Source organism: Cucurbita pepo, chromosome LG01 (assembly GCF_002806865.2).
Source record: "Cucurbita pepo subsp. pepo cultivar mu-cu-16 chromosome LG01, ASM280686v2, whole genome shotgun sequence".
NCBI classification, from domain to species: domain Eukaryota; kingdom Viridiplantae; phylum Streptophyta; class Magnoliopsida; order Cucurbitales; family Cucurbitaceae; genus Cucurbita; species Cucurbita pepo.
The window spans coordinates 16176362-16197394 of NC_036638.1; the positions used below are offsets into that span (position 1 = coordinate 16176362).

Consider the following 21033-nt stretch of genomic DNA (forward strand, 5'->3'; position numbering starts at 1 on the left):
GAAAATAGATCACAAAGATACATCAGTTACTAGAGAATACAAGAGGCCTTATCATCCCTCAATATATATGTGATTCCCAACAATCAACAATTCCATAATATTCTCTACTCAGGACTAATAATGTTAATCGTGTGCATACCTAAGCCTCAAAAAACTTAATAGCTACAGTTACAACAGGGCAAATCAATCATCATCCGTCAGCCTTTAGTTCTCCGCAATTAACAATTCTGCATGGCAAGCGAGGAATATCTAATCTGCTTGTTTCTTGTGATTCAATTTTTCGCACAACATCCATTCCTTCGATAACGTGTCCAAACACAACATGGCGATTGTCCAACCATGGAGTCTATTTGATACAAAATGTAGATGCATTAATTATTGACAGAGACGTGAAGTAAAAGAAACCTATGTTAACAAAATGTTATGCTGAGACAAAAAAAAAAAAAAGTATGCTTTGAATTCAATAATTCATATGATTGCTTTCAGTTCAAGAATTCAATGAACATATGAACATCAGTTCAGCTTTCCAAGATATTTCATGTCTAGAACTCATTATCTAATTAGCTATCCAAGAATAGCAAGTTTCCCTTATTTTGATATATAATACATGGAAGCCAATCATTTTTTCTAATAAGAAACTATTTCTATTAAAAGAAGAGCATATATAAAAAGAAAAGGTCTCTAAACTTGAATCATAGAGTTTGAAAACATGGAGTAGATTATGAATTTTTTGGCAGGCTCGAAGGAGGAGAAAGTCAAACACTATCTGCAAACTGAGCGTGATTTATACGAAAGAAGCCCCTATATACCTTGAATTCCTTCACCACAGTATGTCCATTCCCCAACACTGTAGAACATAAAGGACATCCTTGACCAAGGAACAGATGTTCCTAAATCTGCTCTAGTTGTTGATTGTCTAGATCATTAGCTAATTCTTTAGTCCTAAAGCGTTTTGAACAGAAGATCTCCTTAGTTTGGAGGATAATAAACAAAAATAACAATCCACTAATAGACCCTTTATAAATCAAGCTTTGATCAATCTCATTCATTCTTTTGCAATCATATATGACCTGATTTTCAACAAGATAAAGTCCTAATCGATACAACAAATAACCAGCATCCAATCCTCATATTAAGTCATTTTTTGCAGGGTCAGATTNCATATATGACCTGATTTTCAACAAGATAAAGTCCTAATCGATGCAACAAATAACAAGCATCCAATCCTCATATTAAGTCATTTTTTGCAGGGTCAGATTTTTACTCGTAATGATTAGTAGTTTGAGTTTTCTTTATCAAGTCCCACTACAACTCAATAGATACTTTTCTACAATTAAACTTTGTGTCTTAAACAGAAAAGAATTGCAAACCAAAGTTATTGAAATGAAAGAGGAACAGTTCCATTCATGTTCAAAGCAATAGGCTGCAGAAGTTGAATTACCGAAACAGTGCAGATGAAGAATTGGCTTCCATTAGTGTTAGGTCCGGCATTGGCCATGCTAAGTACACCAGGCCCTACATGCTTCACTGCATACAAGTCAAATAGTATTAGGTGTCATTGCAGCTTTATTTTTATATCCTGACATACTTCTACCCAGAGGCTGATACCAAAAGGTTAACCGTTCCAGAATCACAACGGTCATATAGATAAATAGTCATGACATACATGAAAAATTCTCGTCTCGGAAACTGGGACCATAGATACTAATACCTCCAGTTCCCTGCAGCAAAAATAACAACAATACAGCTTTAATCAGATTGGAGGCTTCTTTTCCAGAAAGCCTAGGATTCCATTTGTGTGTATAGGTATTTAGTATATACACATATAAGTACATATAAGTGTATACACGTTCAGAGAGAAAGAGTGAGTACATCTCCATTAGTGAAGTCCCCTCCTTGAATCATAAAATCTTTAATCACCCTATGGAAGGAACATCCTTTATACCCATATCCCTTCTCTCCTGCACCATGATACTTTATTTGATTATCAATGAACCAAGTGGAAAAATTATTCTCCAAGAAGAAGTCCAATTTTCTTTTTCAAAAATCATTAAGAAGATGGTGGCGTTCCAACTTGCCTGTACACAAGGCTCGGAAATTCTCAACAGTTCTTGGAACAACATCTGCAAAAAGTCCTATCACGATTCTACCTGCTGGTTCACCTCCAATCTCTACATCGAAAAAGCACTTAGTTGATACTTCTGCTTGCAGCTCTACGTCCTACATTTTTTTTATAGGAAACATTCAGATAACAATTAAGATAAACATCCTACATTCATAGAAAACATAACATTTAAGATTAACAAAACAGATAACTAATATGAGGACATAATCAATAACAACAACGCAGAAAATTTCTGAACAAAGAATCAACTCGATCAACAAACATTAAAATATCTAATCCCTTCTAAGTTGAAAAGCTATACGTGTACAACACATATACTGCACTAGAAAATCTTTATTTCACTCTAAACTCATAACATGAGACGGAATAGTTTCCCCTTTTCTTTCAGCCAGTGGACAGATTAAATTCAAAACTAAGAAGGAATCGAGCATAATAACTCATTTACTTTTGCCGCGGTGTTTGCACAGACGAGTCTTCTGTTCTTCACGGGAAACGCTTCTCTCAAGATAGGAAAACTCGAGCGTCGGGATCCCCATGTCAGTGTTCTTACAGGGGAGTTCATAGGTCGAACTTGCGATGAAATTGATACCAAACTCGTGGCACTACAAATCAGTTGAGTTTTTGGAGACTTCAACGAGGGTAAGCAATATTGCCCCTGTACATGAAACAAATCAACATTGGGATAAGAAGAACAGAATTAAACAAAAATAACACGAATCAGACGACTTCATGTTACGAAGAACAGATGAAACTTGGAATCTAATATGAACAACGCAAATGCAGGTGTAGTAAAGATGGAAGCACAGTGGGAGATGGAAGAGAACCTGTGAAGGAGAAGGCAAAGTGCCCAACACACCCATTGGAACGACGGAGGCCATGGCTGTCATCTGCAAGAAATTTCACCGGATAACTTCAATATGCCGTGGCTTTGGTTGTGTTGATCAATATCTGTTCACCTATTCTATCTCTTTTAAAAATAACAAAAATAAAAATAAAAATAAAAATGTTTTGAAAAAAATATTATTTATCTTTTTAGAAACTTCAAAAATAAAAATTAAGAGTCCTATAAAAAAAAATTGTAGTGTTAATCTTTTGTAATAGGCTATAAAATATATCTCAAATTAAAATTTTTTTTTTAAAAAAAACTCAAAAATATCTAAAAAGGGTTTAAAAAAATAATTTTTTTAAAAATATTTTAAATTTTCAAAAATTGTACTGATACCTTAAATTTAGTTTTAAAACTTTTAAAATACTTAAAAAAATTTAATAATTTCAAAAATAGTCTTATTATCAGTAGAATGTTTCAAAAATACTAGTTAATTTTTTAAATTAATATTAATAAAAGTGATAATATATGAGGTGATATACAATTTTTATCTAAAATTTTTTTTAATTTTTTTATTGAAAAAAATATATAGTGTTAATGTCATTTTTAAATTTTCATCCTTATAGAATTATTTATTTTAATAATATTTTTATTATTTTATTTACAATTTAATATTAATTATGAGATAAAAAAAATTTATTAATATAATCTTTAATAACTCACTATCACATCCAAGCAATAATTTATTATATGAAAATATTTTTTTTACAAAGTTTACATGATTTAAATTGCGGCTAATTTTATTTTATGTAAATTATTTTGAAAAAAAAAGGCTGAGGAAAAATAATTGTTATAAAAAAATTTATTTTGGTTATTAAAAATAACAATTTTAATTTTTAAACTTTTAAAGTGTTCATTTTTGTCCAATGATTTTTATTTATTTACTAATTTATGATTTTCAAATCAAATGAAGCCAATTTTTAAAGCTTAAGAATAAAATGAAATAAATGTTTTAAAAATAGATAATAAAAAATTAAAGAGAATTTGAATTGATAAAAGAGTTTGGAGGCGACATTGGAGGGAGAATTGAGATCACATTTTGAGAAAGAAAAGCCTGAATCTAGGGCTTTCTTCCGGTAGGATTAGATGAATCAACCGTCCAAAAAGAAGAATTTCCGGAAAAGAAATTGTTGTGATTCAGAAGATGGAGGAGATGATGCAAACTCCGTCAGCACCAAATTGGAGGAGGAGGAAGAAGAGCACAGGTTGGCATTGGAGGAGGTAAAATTCTTGCAGAAACAGAGGGAGAGGAGGGCAGGAATTCCTGCAATTCCTGCAGTATCGACGCAGACTGGCACTGCCGGTGCTGTCGGCGGTCTTGTTCGGAAACCCACTGACGCTAACAGTAATATTGGTGGCGGCGGGGGCGGGGGCAATAAGAATGAAGGTGTTGGAGGCGAAGGCGACAAGGATGATTTGGTCCTTCAGGATACATTCGCTCAGGAAACTGCCGTCATGGTTGAAGATCCCAATATGTAATATTCTCCTTAATTGTATCGTTCTCAACGAAATTTTTCTATTTGATGGATTGTATTCTAGGAATTGAGGTGGGGGATGTTTTTATATGTTTAAAATTGGGGGTTTGATGAGTTCTCATAATAGGTTGAAGTACATTGAACAAGAACTGGCGAAGAAAAGAGGAAGAACTGTGGAGAATGTAGAAGGAGCTGAGAATGACTTGAAACAGGCAGAAGATGAACTATACAAAATCCCAGAGCATCTTAAAGTGAGTGAGTAGTCAATCTAGTGTTCTTAGCGTTCTTGTTTCATATCTTTCAGTTCTTCTGTTCATTGCTATTTCACTGAGTGCTGCATTTGATTTTTGTTAGAATGATCGAAGCTAGTATTTGGATTCATCCGGTTTGTATATTCTGGGATTTGGTTATGCTTATCATTTTTTGGATTTTTCAGGTGAAAAGACGAAATTCTAATGAAAGTTCCACTCAGTGGACTACAGGGATTGCAGAGGTTCAGCTTCCAATTGAGTATGTCCTTCCCCTCCTTTTTGAAAGAGTTTAATTCACACGTCCCAACGATGTTCACTTCTTAATACTTTCTGTGAACTGGGGTAATCAAAAGCAGGAACAAAAGTGGAACGAAACCAATTACTTAGATATTAAGCTTTACTTGGTAGCTTATGATACTTTTATTGATCATTAGTTATCATCCATGTTAAGGATATTTAGCCTTGAATTATGGTNATTGGTGTTGGAAAGTTATAAACAAGTTATTTGATGATGCATTAGCTAATTAGTTCCAGTTTTATCATCTTACTCTTTACTATTGTCTGGTTCTCTTTTTCAATCTGCTGCTTGGTATAAGAACTCTAGGTTTTCTTTAGTCGTCAATGGCTATTCGAGTCTAGAACTTGGAGCAAGGGCTATGGTGGCCGCCTACCAAAAGTTTGATGTTTTTATGAGTTATTTTGATAATCATGTGTGATAGGTTTGGCAGTTGTCTTGTGAGACGAGTGTAAGTGTAGGTCAAATGATTATCTTGTGAGAAGAGTCGAGGTGTATATAAGTTTATCTGTCCCATATAATTGGAGGGAACGATGTTGAGAGCAGCGAAGACTTTATCATTGCTAGCCTGCATTTAGAACCGATGAACTCTAACTGTTGAGGTAGAGGTGTTTATAAGTGTATTTGTCCCATATAATTTGAGGGAACGATATTGAGAGCAGGGAAGACTTTGCCATTTCTAGCCTGCATTTAGAACCGATGAACCCTAACTGTTGAGATAGGCAAGGCTTCGCCAATTAGCATCCCAGCTTCTAGAAATAACTATCCCTAAACCCTAAACCCTTTATCCAAACATTGGTGATCTCTCCTACTGCTCTAAGGTTGGTTATCATATCAAATCTAGTTCGAAGTAGTCTCTTCCCACCGATTGCAAGTCTAATGCTTCCATTTCAACGACATTTAATTTATTGATACAATTCAACCAGCACAACATAGCGTTTCAAGTCGAAACATGAATAAATTTCATTTTATATAATATTTAATTGTCATTCAATACGATAATATTTGAAATTTGAAATGTATAAGTTATAAGTTATATTTAATTATACAGTAATTGATTGCTAAATAAATTTTAAAATTTATACCATGTTATAGAATTTGTTAGTTATCTAAAATACCCTAAATATTTAAAAAAAAAATTCATAAATTTGTTATTATCTTTAAAATATATATTTTTAATTAAAACTTTTTAAAAAATGTTAATATAAATATAATTGAAAATATTAATATAAATATTAATTCCATTAAAATATATAGTTTTAAGATAGGGTTTTAAATATTAATGTTAATAATTATATATACCTTTAATTTTAATAAAATGTCTCTGGATATTTTTAAAAAATTATACAAATAAAAAATGATAAAAACTTCTTTTATTGAGTATTTCGGGAGTCAATGTCAGTCACATGTATGTATATATATGAAACGTGGATAAAATTATTTATATATAAAAAAAATAATAATAATCTTGTTTTATATTTTATAAAAAAATTGTTCGTGGGTTAAGTTGGATTGGTAATCCAACACAATTGTTCGAGTTAGTAAATTTTTTTAACCCAAACAACTCTTATTAATTAAAATATAAATTTGTATTTATTTATTTTGAAATATTTAATTAATATTTGTAATTTGATGTCAATATATAATTTAAAAATTATTTTTTAATAGTTGGAGAATAAATAATAAAAATAATAATTATGAAATTAAATAAAAATAAAATAATTATATGTATTATATCGAAAGCAAAAAAAAAAAAGAATGTATATATTAAAATTAACAATAAATTCTAGTCGGGATTACACAAAGAGACACCAAGATATTTACGTGGTTCGGAGAGAAGAAGTTCCCTACAATTCACGGGTAGCAACCAATCACTACTAAACAAAGTGTTACAAGTGAATACCTCACTATCACACTGCAAAGACTCTCACCAATGTGTCACTCAACAAATACGATGTGATACCCAAAACTCTCCCAAATTTCGATATATAACTGAATCAAATCAAACCTTATGACAATTTACAACAAATTCAACCCAGTCTATCTATTAAGTTTTATTTATTTAAACTCAACCGGGATAAATTTATTACCAGACTCAAATCCTACTAGTAGAGTTGGATTGATCGGGTTTTTTGGGTCAATAATTTTTTTAAAATCTTTGAAATAAAAATAATAAATTGATTTTAATCGTTAGAAGAAGAACAATTAATTTGTAATTAATATTATTTAGAGGATATTGTTTGAGAAATTGGTAAAATGGGAGAATATTAGGAGCCACACATTTGCAGGCACTAAGCTCCAAACCAAAACCCCCCAAATTGTTCATCGCTTTCTAGAACTCTCTACGTCTTCCCCTTAAACCTCTCGTAAGGGTTTAATTTCATTCTGGAATTCGCCTCTTCCACCAACTCTTATCTTTTCACAGCGCTTCATGGCTCCAGTTATCAGCAGAAGTTTATCCACTGTTGCTCTTTCTTCACTTCCTTCCTCTTTTTCTTACCCTCTACCTACCAGTGGTACGCGCTTGAGCTTGAGAAGCGCTTTTCTGCCCCGAAATGGGCTCAGAAACGGGTTTTGTTGTGGTGGGTTGAAGTGGAAGATTGAGAAGAAGGTCAATCGGATTGCGGTCAGGTGCGAGGCGGCCGTCGCCGAGAAAGAAGCGGCTGAGACTCCCGGTGAGAAGTTTGAGTACCAAGCTGAGGTGGGTGTTTGAATTCTTCGTATATGTTGGTGATATTGATTGGTTTTGAACTGATGGTGAGCGGTGAGAAGGGCAATGATCGACCTATTAAGCAATTAAGTTTTCATTTTTGTTGAAAGATAGAGAGCAGTTGGGAAATGAGGTTTCTGTAATTTGTTAAAAGATTAGGATTTCTCGTTGATTTTGTTTTCTTTAAAGCATAATTTAGTGAAAGCGAAATCATCTTGCTTACTTGGTATTTTTGAAACGTTGATTTCCGAGCATGTATCGGGTTTATGTGGAGGCTTTATGAAGAATTTGGTATAATGACTGCAGGTTAGTCGCCTCCTGGATTTGATTGTTCACAGTCTATACAGCCACAAGGAGGTGTTTCTTCGAGAGTTAGTGAGGTAATAATGTTCAGTATGTATTGTAGTCAATATCAAGTGAGCTAGTGAGGTAATAATGTTCATTCAAGGAAGCAAGAAAATGGTTGTGCATTGTACTCAATTTCCAGTGAATGTAGTTCAATATGTTTTTGTAATCTTTATGTTAATTTTATTTTTTAATTGTTCTCTAGTAACGCGAGTGATGCTTTAGACAAGCTAAGATTTTTGAGCGTGACTGAACCCTCTCTGCTTGGAGAAGCTGGTGACCTTGAAATTCGTATCAAACCTGATGCCGACAGTGGTACTATCACCATAACGTATGACAATTTTCATGGATCTTGTACTGTTTTACTTATCATTACTGAGTGAACTTAGTTAATTAACAATTTCAAAGTTTTTTGTGTTTTTAGAGATACTGGTATTGGGATGACTAAAGAAGAGCTCATTGACTGTCTCGGAACTATAGCTCAGAGTGGCACTTCAAGATTCTTGAAGGCCCTGAAGGTTCCCCCTTCCTCCATTTACACTTGTTTCAGTATCATATTTTGCACACCTCCAGTTTCTTCGGGTTTTTTATGGTTATTGGAAGTGAAGTTTAATGTCTGAACATGACAATTCTATCAGGAAAACAAGGATGCTGGAGCAGACAATAGCTTGATTGGTCAATTTGGTGTTGGATTCTATTCGGCCTTTCTTGTCGCTGAAAAGGTCGAGTAATGTTTTCCCTTGACAAAATAACTGTTCTCTTTGATGCAAATTTCTTTTCTGCTAAGTACTCATTATGTCTATCTTCTATGTTATTGTGATCATATGCAATCAGGTTGTTGTATCCACCAAGAGCCCAAAATCAGATAAACAATATGTTTGGGAAGCAGTAGCAGTAGCTGATAGTAGTTCATATGTTATTAGGGAAGAAACAGATCCTGAAAAGCTTCTACCGCGGGGAACACAGATCACACTCTACTTAAGGGTATGCAATATATCTTCTATAACACAATATTTCGGAACTTATCCATGCCTGTTAGGAACTGTTAAGAAACTATAAATTTTTAGGAGTGATTGGTAGAACAACTCAATTTAGATGAATACAATTATTGCCGCAAGATTGCTTTATTTACCTTTACGTGTTATGGTAATATTTGTTGTTTTATTTGTGGATAGTTTATTAGGGGTTCATGATTTGCATTGTTTATGTGGCAAGTTGCAAGTGATGCCATTAAATTACGATCTCTGAGGTTATTCAATCATTTTATAATCTTGTTCTATTTTGCAGGAAGATGACAAGTATGAATTTTCTGATCCTACCAGAATTCAGGGTTTGGTAAAAAATTATTCACAGTTCGTTTCCTTCCCCATCTTCACATGGCAAGAGAAGTCAAAAACTGTTGAGGTATGATGCTATGCATTTACTTTTAATGAGACTTTTATGCTACCCATGCAAAAGGCTCTAATTCTTTATTCTTCTTAATGAGTTTGGGTATATCTTACTCTTACTATATGTAAGGAAAATTGGTTAAGTGTTTCTTTTCTAAATTTAACAATTTAGATTTGTAGTTAGGACTTTTGTCCAAAATGATTGTATAATCCCTCAATTTCTGATATTTTATTTTGAGGCATTATTTGAGTTTTATTCTAGTTTATTACTTTCTTGATGTGATTATCAATTAGGAGGAATCATCATGTGCATTATTTAATTATCGTGTTTGTTACTTTCAATACTGAATCGAGTTTTGGGGCAGGTGGAAGAAGAAGAAGAACTCAAAGAAGGAGAAGAACCAAAACCAGATGTAACCCACTTGTAAATCTTAGTTCAGAAATTTGTACTATTCTCCATGATCAAGGTATTTGAAGGTTTTCTTGTTTTTCAGGGCAAGAAGAAAAAGAAGACAGTAACCGAGAAGTATTGGGACTGGGAATTGGCTAATGAAACAAAGCCAATCTGGGTGAGTTGAAGGGATATTTGCGTTATATGTCCATACTGAACTTGTAAAGAAATGATTTTGTTTCTATAGTCTTTTTAGTGTTCTGCAGCAATCGTGCATTTTTATAATCCTTTATTCTGTTAATTTCAATGTGTAGATGCGGAATGCAAAAGAGGTTGAGAAGGATGAGTACAATGAATTCTATAAGAAGACATTTAATGAATTTTTAGAGCCACTCGCATATTCTCACTTCACCACTGAGGTAATGCATCCTTTAGTTTAATTAATACGAATTTATCTTTTATTAGAGCCTAGGAGTACTAATTTCATTTTTAACCCTACAGGGCGAAGTGGAGTTCAGGAGTGTTCTTTATATTCCTGGAATGGCACCTATGAATAATGAGGATGTTGTGAATCCTAAAACAAAGAATATTCGTCTGTATGTTAAGCGTGTCTTCATCTCCGATGATTTTGATGGTGAACTGGTGAGTATATTTACGGTACATATAAGATGCGTGTCATATATTATTGTGAATTGTCTTCAAAGTCTTCATATCTTATACTTTAACTAATCCATGTAGAATCCCATACCTTATAAACTAGTTTACTGAACAATCACAAGTCTGACTCTGTTCTAAAACCTACTTGGAAAGCACTTGTTATTTTGTAACCATANCACAAGTCTGACTCTGTTCTAAAACCTACTTGGAAAGCACTTATTATTTTGTAACCACATTTGATTTAATAAAAAGTTAATGTGAATTTCTCATGCAGCATAGTTTTAATTTGAGTTTCTTTAAATGGTTGAACTGAAGCTTACATATGCTTTGCAGTTTCCACGATATTTGAGCTTTGTGAAAGGTGTGGTAGATTCCGATGACCTCCCCCTAAATGTTTCTCGAGAAATTCTCCAAGAAAGCCGAATCGTAAGTTGTTTTAAATATATACATTAGTTTCTTAGGAAGGGCTATATTCTCTTGGCTTTCAGCTGTCGTTAATGTGAGCTGTGGGTATCAATCACTTGTAGGCCACTTTATAATTATGGTCTTGGTCTGATTTATTGCATTAGACTTCCGTTCTGTAGTTTTTATGGGACGCTTTTATTGAACTTGTTTTTTGGATGCCCTTGTATATTTTTTCATCTTTCTCAATCAAAACTCAATTTCTTATCAAGAAAAAATGCATCAAGCATGCACAATTATCTATTCTCTTACATTTTCTATGGTTTTTCTATTCATTCATTCCTATAAGCCTGAAACCCTAAAATTAAAATGTTTCAATGTTATGCATTTCGTAGGCATAAACATAACATATCTTCTTTCCACCACTTTCCACATACGATTTCCTTAAGTAGGGGCACATGTACCTAGTTTACGAATGTGTAGTTTGAAATTTGTTCTGGTCTTAGTAGTTGGCATTACCGATTGAACTCATGAAACTTAAAGGATTTGAATGCTACCGATGGGCCAGACCGAAATGGTAACCACAATTTAAAAGTAACTTTTTCCTTTTTCTTTCTTTTCCAGCACATTCCCAATCAACTTTGAGATTTTGTTTGCTCTCGATAGAAGATTATATTTTACTGGCAATTTGTTGTTGCAATCATCAACATGCTTGATGAATCTACTTTTGTCAAATATTTTCCAGGTGAGAATTATGAGGAAGAGACTTGTCAGAAAAACATTTGACATGATTCAAGACATCTCTGAAAGTGAAAATAAAGAGGTTTGTAGCTATGAAGTCAAATATGACATAATCTATTTGCATTTTTTTAGTGCTGTGTAAACTGGAAAAAGGGAATCTGTGTTTCAGGATTACAAGAAATTCTGGGAGAATTTTGGCCGGTTCTTAAAATTAGGATGCATTGAGGACACTGGAAATCACAAGCGCATAACACCATTATTGCGGTTTTACACCTCCAAAAGTGAAGAGGAGCTGAAGAGCTTAGATGATTATGTCGAGAACATGGGTGAGAATCAGAAGGCAATTTACTATTTGGCGACTGACAGCCTAAAGAGTGCCAAGAGTGCTCCATTCTTGGAGAAATTGCTTCAAAAAGATATTGAGGTAAAAAAAAATTCTTCTATTCCAAGAAACTCTCACGGAGGGTTGATATTAGTTATTTTAGTCAACTCCCGATCATACAATTATGCTAAATATCCTCTATATTGATAAAATTTCTGAGGAGAAATAACTAATTCCAAGTTTAGAGTTATAAAGAAGCTTCTAGAGCTCTTATGTGGATGAATTGGATTGAGAGGCCAAAGATTTTTAGAAGAGTGAAAAAAACGTTTTTGTTTTAATTCTTTTTTTGGTGTTGGTGGTAGTGGGATGCTGCTTCCTCAAGTTTGGGTACTTATTACATGGTTCTTAACCCTTTTTCTTCTCTACTAACTTTTTTACTTTCTACCATTATAACTCTTTAATGAATGCTGGGAAGCTGTTCTTGCATAACTGCTGGGCTGAGTTGGGATGTTATCTTGTTCCACTTCCCATCTTTGGTCTGCTCTTTAATGAATGCTGTTTGTGTCTTTTACCAGCCTTACTGTACATCTAATGTTGGGTTGTTCCGTTCGATTAGGTTCTTTACTTGATCGAACCCATCGATGAAGTTGCAATCCAGAACTTGCAGACATACAAAGAGAAGAAATTTGTTGATATTAGCAAGGAAGATTTAGAGCTGGGTTTGTTCTTTTCTCCTCATTTTTGGTTTAGAAATTAGCCGACCTGCAGAGAATGTTATTTTGTTCTTGTGAAAGACAGTATGTTATTTTTTAATTATACTAATAATTGCTTTCTTGTATTAGGCGACGAAGATGAAGTCCAAGAAAGAGAAACTAAGCAAGATTACAACCTCCTCTGTGACTGGATTAAGCAACAACTAGGTGACAAGGTAGCAAAAGTCCAAGTCTCTAAGCGCTTGAGTTCTTCTCCGTGTGTCCTAGTTTCCGGCAAGTTTGGATGGTCTGCAAATATGGAAAGGTATGCTTTCGACATTAAATGCTCAACATAACCAATCTCGATGTGGACTGATATAAATGAGTACTTCTCTAATAGGTTATTATCTACACTGCGAGATTAAAAGTAACTCACTTATGTAAACAAGTACTCTTTTTTGTCTCAGTTTGGCCTCTTTCCTATTACAGATGAATATCATAATGATTTATGTAATAGTTCTTATAGATTTAGATTTTAACCATTTGATTATAACTAAACAAGTTGGATATTCCTGTCGAAATTGAGCTTTAAGCATTCTCTGATACGATTGAGATGCCGAATTTTTTTTTACTTGGAAATATATTTTTGGGGGTTTCAGTGTAACAATATCTTATCGATGATTTCCCCCTTATTCCAGGCTAATGAAGGCACAGGCTCTCGGAGATACTTCGAGTTTGGAGTTTATGAGGGGAAGAAGAATTTTGGAGATTAATCCAGACCATCCGATCGTCAAGGATCTAAATGTAAGACTTCTAACAATCCCTATGTTTTGATTGGGAATAGGTACTAGTTAGTCTATCTGTAAGACAATTTGATTAGGAGATCAGGATGAAGCCAAATTTTTTGCCAAAGATTGATGCACGAACCACGTTCTCAACGTCCGAAAATTGCTTGCTTGCTTGCTGATGGGATGAGATCCTCCTACTCTTATAGTTGATGGATTAGATGATTTGACTAAGGAGATTTTAGTTATACCATTGAGAAAATGGAATAAGAATAGTTCATGACAGTTTAGAAGTATGTTGACACATTGTCCTGTTTTACAGGCCGCTTGCAAAAATTCACCGGATAGCAGTGATGCTACTAGAGCCGTTGATCTTTTATACGAGACAGCATTGATATCCAGTGGATTCTCTGTAAGAGAAAGTTCAATCAATGTTTGATTATTTTCCAGGAGTTCATGATTTTGATTGATGTCTTACATTGTTCTCTCACTGCTCTTCTTCATACAGCCTGATAGTCCAGCTGAATTAGGAAACAAGATATATGAGATGATGGCAATGGCACTTGGAGGCAGATGGGGTAGATTAGAAGACAACGTCGAAGATGATGCTTCTGCTGCTGCTGCTGAATCCGAAAGTGCCGAGGCACCGGAAGTGCAAGTGATCGAACCCTCGGAAGTGAGGGCAGAGGATGATCCATGGCAGGATTAGGATGAAATTAACCTTGGCTAGATGTTAGAAGCCAGCCTTTTGACACTGCTTTGAAAGAAACAAGATATTGGTGGTGTTTGGCAGATCATTCAACAAGTTTTGATTCATAAATGCATCGATTTCGATGATTAAATCTGGATCCAGTGGGAATAAAATGCAAAAAGGTACACAATTCTTGAGAATAATGCAAATGAAATCTCTCACAGTTTGAAATGTCTTGGCCTTAACACGTCTAATGCTATCAAATGATGCCTTGATGAAAGAAGAAACTAACATACATATGTAAACAGATTGGAGTTCACACACACGAACTGCAAGATCTTAAATTTTAATGGGGAAAATGCAAAAACTTAACACTTTCTCAATCTTGGTGGAGACAGCAGCCTCTTTTCTGAACCATTACAACGTTCTCTGTTTTTGTGCAGCAAATCTTTGCCTTGCCTTGTATTATTCTCAACATCTTGCATTGAAATACATGCAAATGTGTTAAAACTGTTTGGATTCCCATCCCTACCGATCTCGCTTCAGTCCCCGTTCCAACTTCTCTTCCACGTTTGCGAGCTTATCGGCGAAACCCGCCATCAGACTTGGTAGAAATGAAATTTGCATTAAAGTTTTGATTCATAAATGCATCGATTTCGATGATTAAATCTCGATCCAGTGGGTATAAAAATGCAAAAAGGTACACAATTCTTGAGAATAATGCAAATGAAATCTCTCACAGTTTCAAATGCCTTAGCCTTAACACGTCTAATGCTATCAAATGATGCCTTGATGAAAGAAGAAACTAGCATACATATGTAAACAGATTGGAGTTCACACACACGAACTGCAAGATCTTAAATTTTAATGGGGAAAATAAAAAAACTTAAACACTTTCTCAATCTTGGTGGAGACAGCAGCCTCTTTTCTGAACCATTACAACGTTCTGTTTTTGTGCAGCAAATCTTTGCCTTGCCTTGTATTATTCTCAACTTCTTGCATTGAAATACATGCAAATGTGTTAAACTGTTTGGATTCCCATCCCTACCGATCTCGCTTCAGTCCCCGTTCTAACTTCTCTTCCACGTTTACGAGCTTATCGGTGAAACCCGCCATCAGACTTGGTAGAAATGAAATTTGCATTATTCTCTATGGATGCACATGCTAGTTTTACCCTATACAACTTCGAATCATGTAAAGACTAAGAGCTCAAATTCGAACTTAGAGTTCTGCTCTGGTGTTGTTGCATGGTGGAGTAGAGCCTGAGAGAGTAAAATGAAGCTAACTTACTTTTAAGAACTTAGATTTTAGCCTACGGAGAAACTTGAACGAATAGTACCATCGACATCTTGGCCACTGGGAGGGGCAGCAACGTCGAAGTTCCTTGGAACGACATTGTGGAGCTCGTTCTCCCATACATTCGGTAGCTGCAAAAGCCATATTCATGTCATATTACAATATGATCATAAAAGCATTGGAGTCTTAGAACAAAAGCATCTTGACGGGATGAGCTTTTGTGTCAACATCCATTTCTTTGAAACATAACCAAACACAAAATACAGTGTGAGTAAGCATGTTCGAGAGAGTTAATCCCGAGCGCCGGTGAAATATTATGCATCACATCGGACAGATAATTGCCCAAACATGCATGATAATTTAGTTCAGGATACATGAGAAAAAAAACCTGAACAGGCTCCTTGAATCCACCAACAAGTGATGTCAACTGGGAATTAATCGTTCTTCGTAGCAGGTCGGGAGAGCTCCCCATGTTCGGGATACAAGGCGGAATAACTCCATGGTGAGTCGGATGTTGCGGGAGGTAAGGCATAGGCAGATCAGGAGGGAAACCAAATAAGGATGGACCAGCCTTTGATTGCATGATCTGTTCAGAAACATGGAGTAAAGATTATCACATGGAATCAAAGAAGCATGAACTGTTTCATTGGATATCACAGTAGCCTGCTTACTTCTTTTGTAAGGAGCTCTTCGATGTTAAAATCCAGCTTGGGATTAACTGTTGCAAGTTTCATTGACAAAAACTGCAGAGTATTATGGAAATTAGATTAACCAAATAAGATCGTTAAAGATATCGACCGAATTTGAAACTATATGCTTAAGAACAAATGCTCTTATGCCGAGCTGGGCGGTTCATAAAGAACCAATCGGGAATATGGTCGCATAGTCCACAGAACAGGAAGTATGGTTTCTTTTCGTTACCTCGACTTGTCGTTGCAGCGATTGAACATAGTTAATGATCTCATCGAGCATTACAGCTTTGCCAGTGACCTGAGAACCGAGCAGCTTTTCAGGATATAGTGATGACAAGTACACAAAACGAACAGTTCACAAATTCGACTNCTGAGAACCGAGCAGCTTTTCAGGATATAGTGATGACAAGTAGACAAAACGAACAGTTCACAAATTCGACTCACAAACCTTACTGCACCCGGGCACGAGGTCTTGAAGGAGCCTCATTCTTTCACTTATCTTTTCTCTTCTTACCTATAAAGACAGTAAATTAGTCCCTTTCCCTATACGAAACTTGTTTTTAGTTAACTACAAGAAGAAAATGTAAGAAAATGTTAACCCTTTCGGCAAGACTATGGCTGTTCGTCGCCTGGCCTCTTCGAGCTCTAACGTGAATATATTCTTCTTTGGGCGCATCCGACGGTTGAGAATCTTGTTTTCCTTGCTTCCCAGCAGGCTTGTTAGTAGTAAAACTTGGATTTTGGTCTTTGTCTCCGTTCTGCCAAGTTAATGCCCCGTTCTTCGCAGTTTCGTTAATTTGTTTCGGAGCTTCTTTAANTTCCCAGCAGGCTTGTTAGTAGTAAAACTTGGGTTTTGGTCTCTGTCTCCGTTCTGCCGAGTTAACGCCCCGTTCTTCGCAGTTTCGTTAATTTGTTTTGGAGCTTCTTTCACTTGAGCAAGTTCCATATTCTAACAAAATCAAATATTCAATTCTAAGAAGTTAATGATAACATCCACCTCACCTCAATATCACACACACAAGACAGAAAAGGCATTATAATAGTTTACCCGATCGCCCCTTTTCCGTTTCTTGAAGCACAATCCTTCCCGAGATGGTTCAGCAATGGTACCTCCCAACGTGCATTGCTCGTCTTGACCGCCACTAAACCCAGTTTCATCAGATTCATTACCAGACTCACCAACACAACCTTGTTTAGCCCTGTCTCGAGACATCTCGCTTTCTTTCTCGGTCTTCGGTGGACTCTTTTCTTTACCCTCCAACACAACCTTGTTTAGTTCCTGACTTCCAAAGGCACCCCTAGAATGAATGCCATTAGAGCCTGAAATACCAAATGAACCAGCAGGTGGAGCCCCGAAAACGCCACCATTGAAGCAAGAGAACCGTGCAGCACGCTCTATGAACGCCGAATCAGCTGGTAGCTGAGACAAATTAGCTGGAAACATTCCAGGAACATTCCCTGAGAAAACTCCTTTCATCCATGAACTTTGTTGGTTCCAATCCATACCCAGAATTCTATCACTACTAGATCTCAAAGAACTCAGACCTTCCCCATCAACAACAGTCACATTAGAATCATCTATACTGTTTTGTTCATTAAAACCGCTGCAGAACCTCGAGCTTTGCGAGTTCGTATGATCATTCAACACGGTTGGAGTAAACAAGTTCGACATTGAAGTTGAAGGACAAGAAGAAACACCTAGATCTCCATTGCTAACGACCGAGGGATTCCCGGTCGAAACGAATCCAATCGACTCATTAGCAAATTGCCAACTAGAGGAGATACTCATAGGATCACTAGTCCTACACTCATCTTCAAACTCATCCTTCCCATTCATACTATCAGCAAAACAACAACAAAAAAACCACACAATCTCTCAACTTCTTTCCATCAATAAACAAGAATCTGCAGAGGAAAATCAAAGCAGATTCAAAATCATCCAATTCCCAGAGCCCAAAATGGCGAGTAAGAACAGAAAACAGAACAAACAACACAATGGCCACACATTTTTCAGAATCATCCACAATTACAGAACGATTTCAAAGCAAAACACATCAAATTCATCAACAGTTTCCAAAGAATCCATCCAAAAGGGAAGAACCCACTTCATCAAACGAGCAAAAATCATGCAAACAAGCATAAACCCATCAAAGGGTAACTCAAAATCATCACCAAAAAGAGGAAAAACAAAAACCCTAATCAGAGAAAGAAGAAAACAAGGTCGAAATCAGGCTTAAAAATGGCAGAAAAGATATACCCATTTCAGATTCTATTCAACTTTCCCCAAATTTTTAGTAGAAATAAGAGCTTGAAGTTAAGAATCCCACCTCCATTCTCCCTCTGCTGGCACTCACCTCTGCGAAAACACTGTCACAAACAGAGAGAACTCAGAGAAAATGCAGAGAGAACCCTCGTAATTTAGAGAGAGAGAGAGAAAAAAAAGTGAAAAGCAGAGAAGAGGGTAAATGGGAATTTGAAGAAATAGCGAAAAGGAAACGGAACAGTAAAGGGACGCTGAATTTATACCCACGCTTACATGAAAAAGAGCGCCCTCGATGATTAACCATCGCCACTTCTACTGCAACAAAAAATAATTAAAGGGCCGAAAAGCAAACCCTTCTCTCTCTAATAAACCTTTTCTTGATTCACAATTCTTTATCATCAACTTGAACACTTCCCTCTGCCATTCTCAATATTTTAAGCTTATAATCATTCCTGTGTTTGAGCTAGCAACTGAAATTGCCAACTCTCATTTGGGTTTCTTCCCATTTTTTTAATCGAGTTCTTGAAACGAGAGAGCTGTATAAGATCTTTAATGGATGGGTTTGTTTGGTCAAGAACCCAATACAAAATCTTAAATCCTTTGAACACTTGTATTTGTTTAATCTTCAGTTTCGATGAACATGAACAGGATATGCATCTGGGTGTTATGTTTGAGTTCATTTCCTTTCAACGAACATGATTTCTTGCCTTTTTCTGAAATTTTTGGATCAAATCAAATGCACCAACCAATATCTATCCAATTTCATTAATGGATTTTACTGTGCTGAATTGAGTGAAGAGACAATTCAAGAGCTATAATTTTGTTGATGCCATTATTTTTGTGAAAATAAATGTCAAAGGTTGTTCTAAGTGTAAAGCTGTGTGCCACAAGAATAAGTTGCTGTCTTTTTGATTATTTCATTGTTTGCTCAATTATTAGTAGACCCATTCTAAATCTTTGAAATTTAAGATCTCCCTCACCATTTTTATTTTTATTTTTATTTTTATTAATTTTTTTTTAAGAATAATGCTACGATACCATGTTAAGAATGATACTATGATACTATGTTAAAACATAAGTGGGATCAAACGTTCGAGAAACATGGGTATGATCAAAAGTTCCAGTGCAGATCGAACGTCCGAGAAACATGGGTATGATCAAAACTAAATCTATAAATAAGAAAATACTCGAAATCCTAAGAATAAAGATAAGATATATCAATGACGGGAAGAACTAACTTATCGATTACTTGTACTAACAAAAGCTTTAGTTTGAAGATAAATATTAATATATTTCTTTTATTTCATTTTCAAAATAGATTTGTTTTAATTTATTTATTCCAAAGTGTATCTTTATGTTTACTTAATTTTAATTTTATTTATTTATTAAATAATATTTGTTTGAGGTGAAATTAGATTCGGATTACATTAGGAACTAAATTAATGAAAAAAGTTCAATATAAGACGTTGTTTGTGGCTAGCTGCTCGTTCTAAATATTATTTACTTACTTTATGTGTAGTTAGGTCTTTATTATTCTTGTCGTGTCAATACAGGGTTAATAATCGTTCACCAAAATCATGTTTACACCCCCCAGGTGTAAAATGCCTCAAAATGTATTGTAGGGATATATGACTAATTGTCAATTTTTTAAACTCGGGTTATATGATATCAAAGATGTAGTTATTTCTTATTCGCTTTTAGTTTATAACATTGGTTTCTTTCAAATAGTCTTCAATGAATTTCTTCACTCATGTTTTTCTAAAATATTTCTTTCAAACGTGATCCAAGGCTCAATCATACGTTAACATTGTCTATAAAGTTTGACTTTCACACGGTTAATATGTTCGTTGGATTAGAACAAATGTCGCACAATCGTTATGCACAAAAGTGCGATTATCCTCCTGCCCGATAATTATATGCAGTAAGTCGTTGTTGTTGCCTTTTGCTTATATTCCCATATAACATCCATTTCATTTTCTCAACACTTTCAAAACTCTCTTCTGAAATCTCTTTGTCCCCGTTCTCTATAACTTTCTTCTTGAACCAAGGCCAAAGGCTCGAACATACATCGTTTGGCCATAGACGACGCAAGAATGAATAGGCTTAACTTACTTCTCTGGCCATAGACGACACAAGAATGAATAGGCTTAACTTACTTCGCAGAGAAGTGAGTGCTGAGTGCCGTAGAATTGCAAGTCCGTTGTCATCTTTACCAAAATTTGGGGAGGAGATTTAAAATTTTGCTTCGTCAGCTTTTTTCATATTTTAAAACCTTTAAAACCCATCAGTTATTTATTATTTATTTTTTATTTTTGTTTTTGTTCTATTTGTATTATTTCTTTGTGAAATTATTTATTTATCTCAATTTTCTCTCATTTTTTAATTATTCTTGTTTTTTGAAATATAGATTTTTATTTATTTTATATTATGTTTACTATTGATTTTCTTTTTAAATGTTAGTATAAATCATTTATTTGAGAATAATTATAAAATTGACGACTAAATAAACAAACAAAAAAACTAAAAACATATTATTTACAATAAAAATTAAATCAAAATTTAATTGATAAAATTATTCAACCAACCCGATATTATATTCTCAAACCTCATAAACAAAACTTTCGAT

General features: G+C 34.8%; 4 protein-coding genes across 11 annotated transcripts; 2 read left to right on the forward strand and 2 right to left on the reverse strand.

Moving 5' to 3' along the window:
• Nucleotides 1–7: 7 nt before the first annotated feature.
• Nucleotides 8–3087, reverse strand: LOC111777186 (peptidyl-prolyl cis-trans isomerase A1). Its single transcript, XM_023656662.1, has 7 exons — nt 2950–3087; nt 2571–2780; nt 2079–2220; nt 1873–1961; nt 1667–1721; nt 1442–1527; nt 8–346 (listed from the first exon to the last, which is right to left on the reverse strand). Exons 1-7 carry the CDS (start codon nt 3010–3012, stop codon nt 191–193), a joined length of 801 nt encoding a protein of 266 aa, XP_023512430.1. The 5' UTR covers nt 3013–3087; the 3' UTR covers nt 8–190.
• A 902-nt stretch (nt 3088–3989) lies between these two features.
• LOC111807291 (protein COP1 SUPPRESSOR 2-like) lies at nt 3990–5098 on the forward strand. The gene is made up of 3 exons (XM_023692957.1): nt 3990–4486; nt 4614–4737; nt 4923–5098. Exons 1-3 carry the CDS (start codon nt 4098–4100, stop codon nt 5028–5030), a joined length of 621 nt encoding a protein of 206 aa, XP_023548725.1. The 5' UTR covers nt 3990–4097; the 3' UTR covers nt 5031–5098.
• A 2221-nt stretch (nt 5099–7319) lies between these two features.
• On the forward strand, nt 7320–14905 carry LOC111791256 (heat shock protein 90-5, chloroplastic-like). Of its 2 annotated transcripts, XR_002814624.1 has the most exons (20): nt 7320–7733; nt 8049–8122; nt 8293–8418; nt 8512–8605; nt 8726–8809; nt 8922–9071; nt 9375–9491; nt 9841–9888; nt 9970–10044; nt 10181–10285; nt 10368–10508; nt 10857–10949; nt 11671–11748; nt 11836–12090; nt 12605–12707; nt 12831–13005; nt 13379–13484; nt 13788–13877; nt 13974–14284; nt 14802–14905. XR_002814624.1 is itself a non-coding variant. In XM_023672528.1 (19 exons), exons 1-19 carry the CDS (start codon nt 7464–7466, stop codon nt 14172–14174), a joined length of 2385 nt encoding a protein of 794 aa, XP_023528296.1. In that variant the 5' UTR covers nt 7320–7463; the 3' UTR covers nt 14175–14387. The 2 variants fall into 2 exon arrangements, 1 of the variants encoding a protein (XP_023528296.1); XM_023672528.1 differs by lacking the exon at nt 14802–14905 and having other exon boundaries at nt 13974–14387.
• Nucleotides 14875–19105, reverse strand: LOC111791268 (transcription factor bHLH49-like). 7 transcript variants are annotated; one of them, XM_023672575.1, is made up of 11 exons: nt 18681–19105; nt 18472–18511; nt 17193–18049; nt 17075–17093; nt 16744–16961; nt 16593–16658; nt 16374–16442; nt 16124–16195; nt 15841–16038; nt 15496–15583; nt 14875–15418 (listed from the first exon to the last, which is right to left on the reverse strand). In XM_023672575.1, exons 3-11 carry the CDS (start codon nt 17979–17981, stop codon nt 15378–15380), a joined length of 1560 nt encoding a protein of 519 aa, XP_023528343.1. In that variant the 5' UTR covers nt 17982–18049; nt 18472–18511; nt 18681–19105; the 3' UTR covers nt 14875–15377. The 7 variants fall into 7 exon arrangements, with proteins under 7 accessions (XP_023528343.1, XP_023528327.1, XP_023528350.1 ...); XM_023672559.1 differs by having other exon boundaries at nt 18402–18511; XM_023672582.1 differs by having other exon boundaries at nt 18671–19105.
• Nucleotides 19106–21033: the final 1928 nt, after the last annotated feature.

Coding starts and splice junctions, on each gene's coding strand:
- LOC111777186 (XM_023656662.1), bottom strand. CDS start 3,012: ATGACAGCCATGGCCTCCGTCGTTCCAATGGGTGTGTTGGGCACTTTG. Junction 2,221..2,570: donor GTGCAAACACCGCGGCAAAA/GTAAATGAGTTA, acceptor AAAAAAATGTAG/GACGTAGAGCTGCAAGCAGA. Junction 1,962..2,078: donor TTTCCGAGCCTTGTGTACAG/GCAAGTTGGAAC, acceptor ATCATGGTGCAG/GAGAGAAGGGATATGGGTAT.
- LOC111807291 (XM_023692957.1), top strand. CDS start 4,098: ATGAATCAACCGTCCAAAAAGAAGAATTTCCGGAAAAGAAATTGTTGT. Junction 4,487..4,613: donor ATGGTTGAAGATCCCAATAT/GTAATATTCTCC, acceptor TTCTCATAATAG/GTTGAAGTACATTGAACAAG. Junction 4,738..4,922: donor AAATCCCAGAGCATCTTAAA/GTGAGTGAGTAG, acceptor TGGATTTTTCAG/GTGAAAAGACGAAATTCTAA.
- LOC111791256 (XM_023672528.1), top strand. CDS start 7,464: ATGGCTCCAGTTATCAGCAGAAGTTTATCCACTGTTGCTCTTTCTTCA. Junction 12,091..12,604: donor TGCTTCAAAAAGATATTGAG/GTAAAAAAAAAT, acceptor CCGTTCGATTAG/GTTCTTTACTTGATCGAACC. Junction 13,878..13,973: donor TGATATCCAGTGGATTCTCT/GTAAGAGAAAGT, acceptor TTCTTCATACAG/CCTGATAGTCCAGCTGAATT.
- LOC111791268 (XM_023672592.1), bottom strand. CDS start 17,981: ATGAATGGGAAGGATGAGTTTGAAGATGAGTGTAGGACTAGTGATCCT. Junction 17,094..17,192: donor AACGGAAAAGGGGCGATCGG/GTAAACTATTAT, acceptor TGATTTTGTTAG/AATATGGAACTTGCTCAAGT. Junction 15,419..15,495: donor CAGTGGCCAAGATGTCGATG/GTACTATTCGTT, acceptor TTACTCTCTCAG/GCTCTACTCCACCATGCAAC.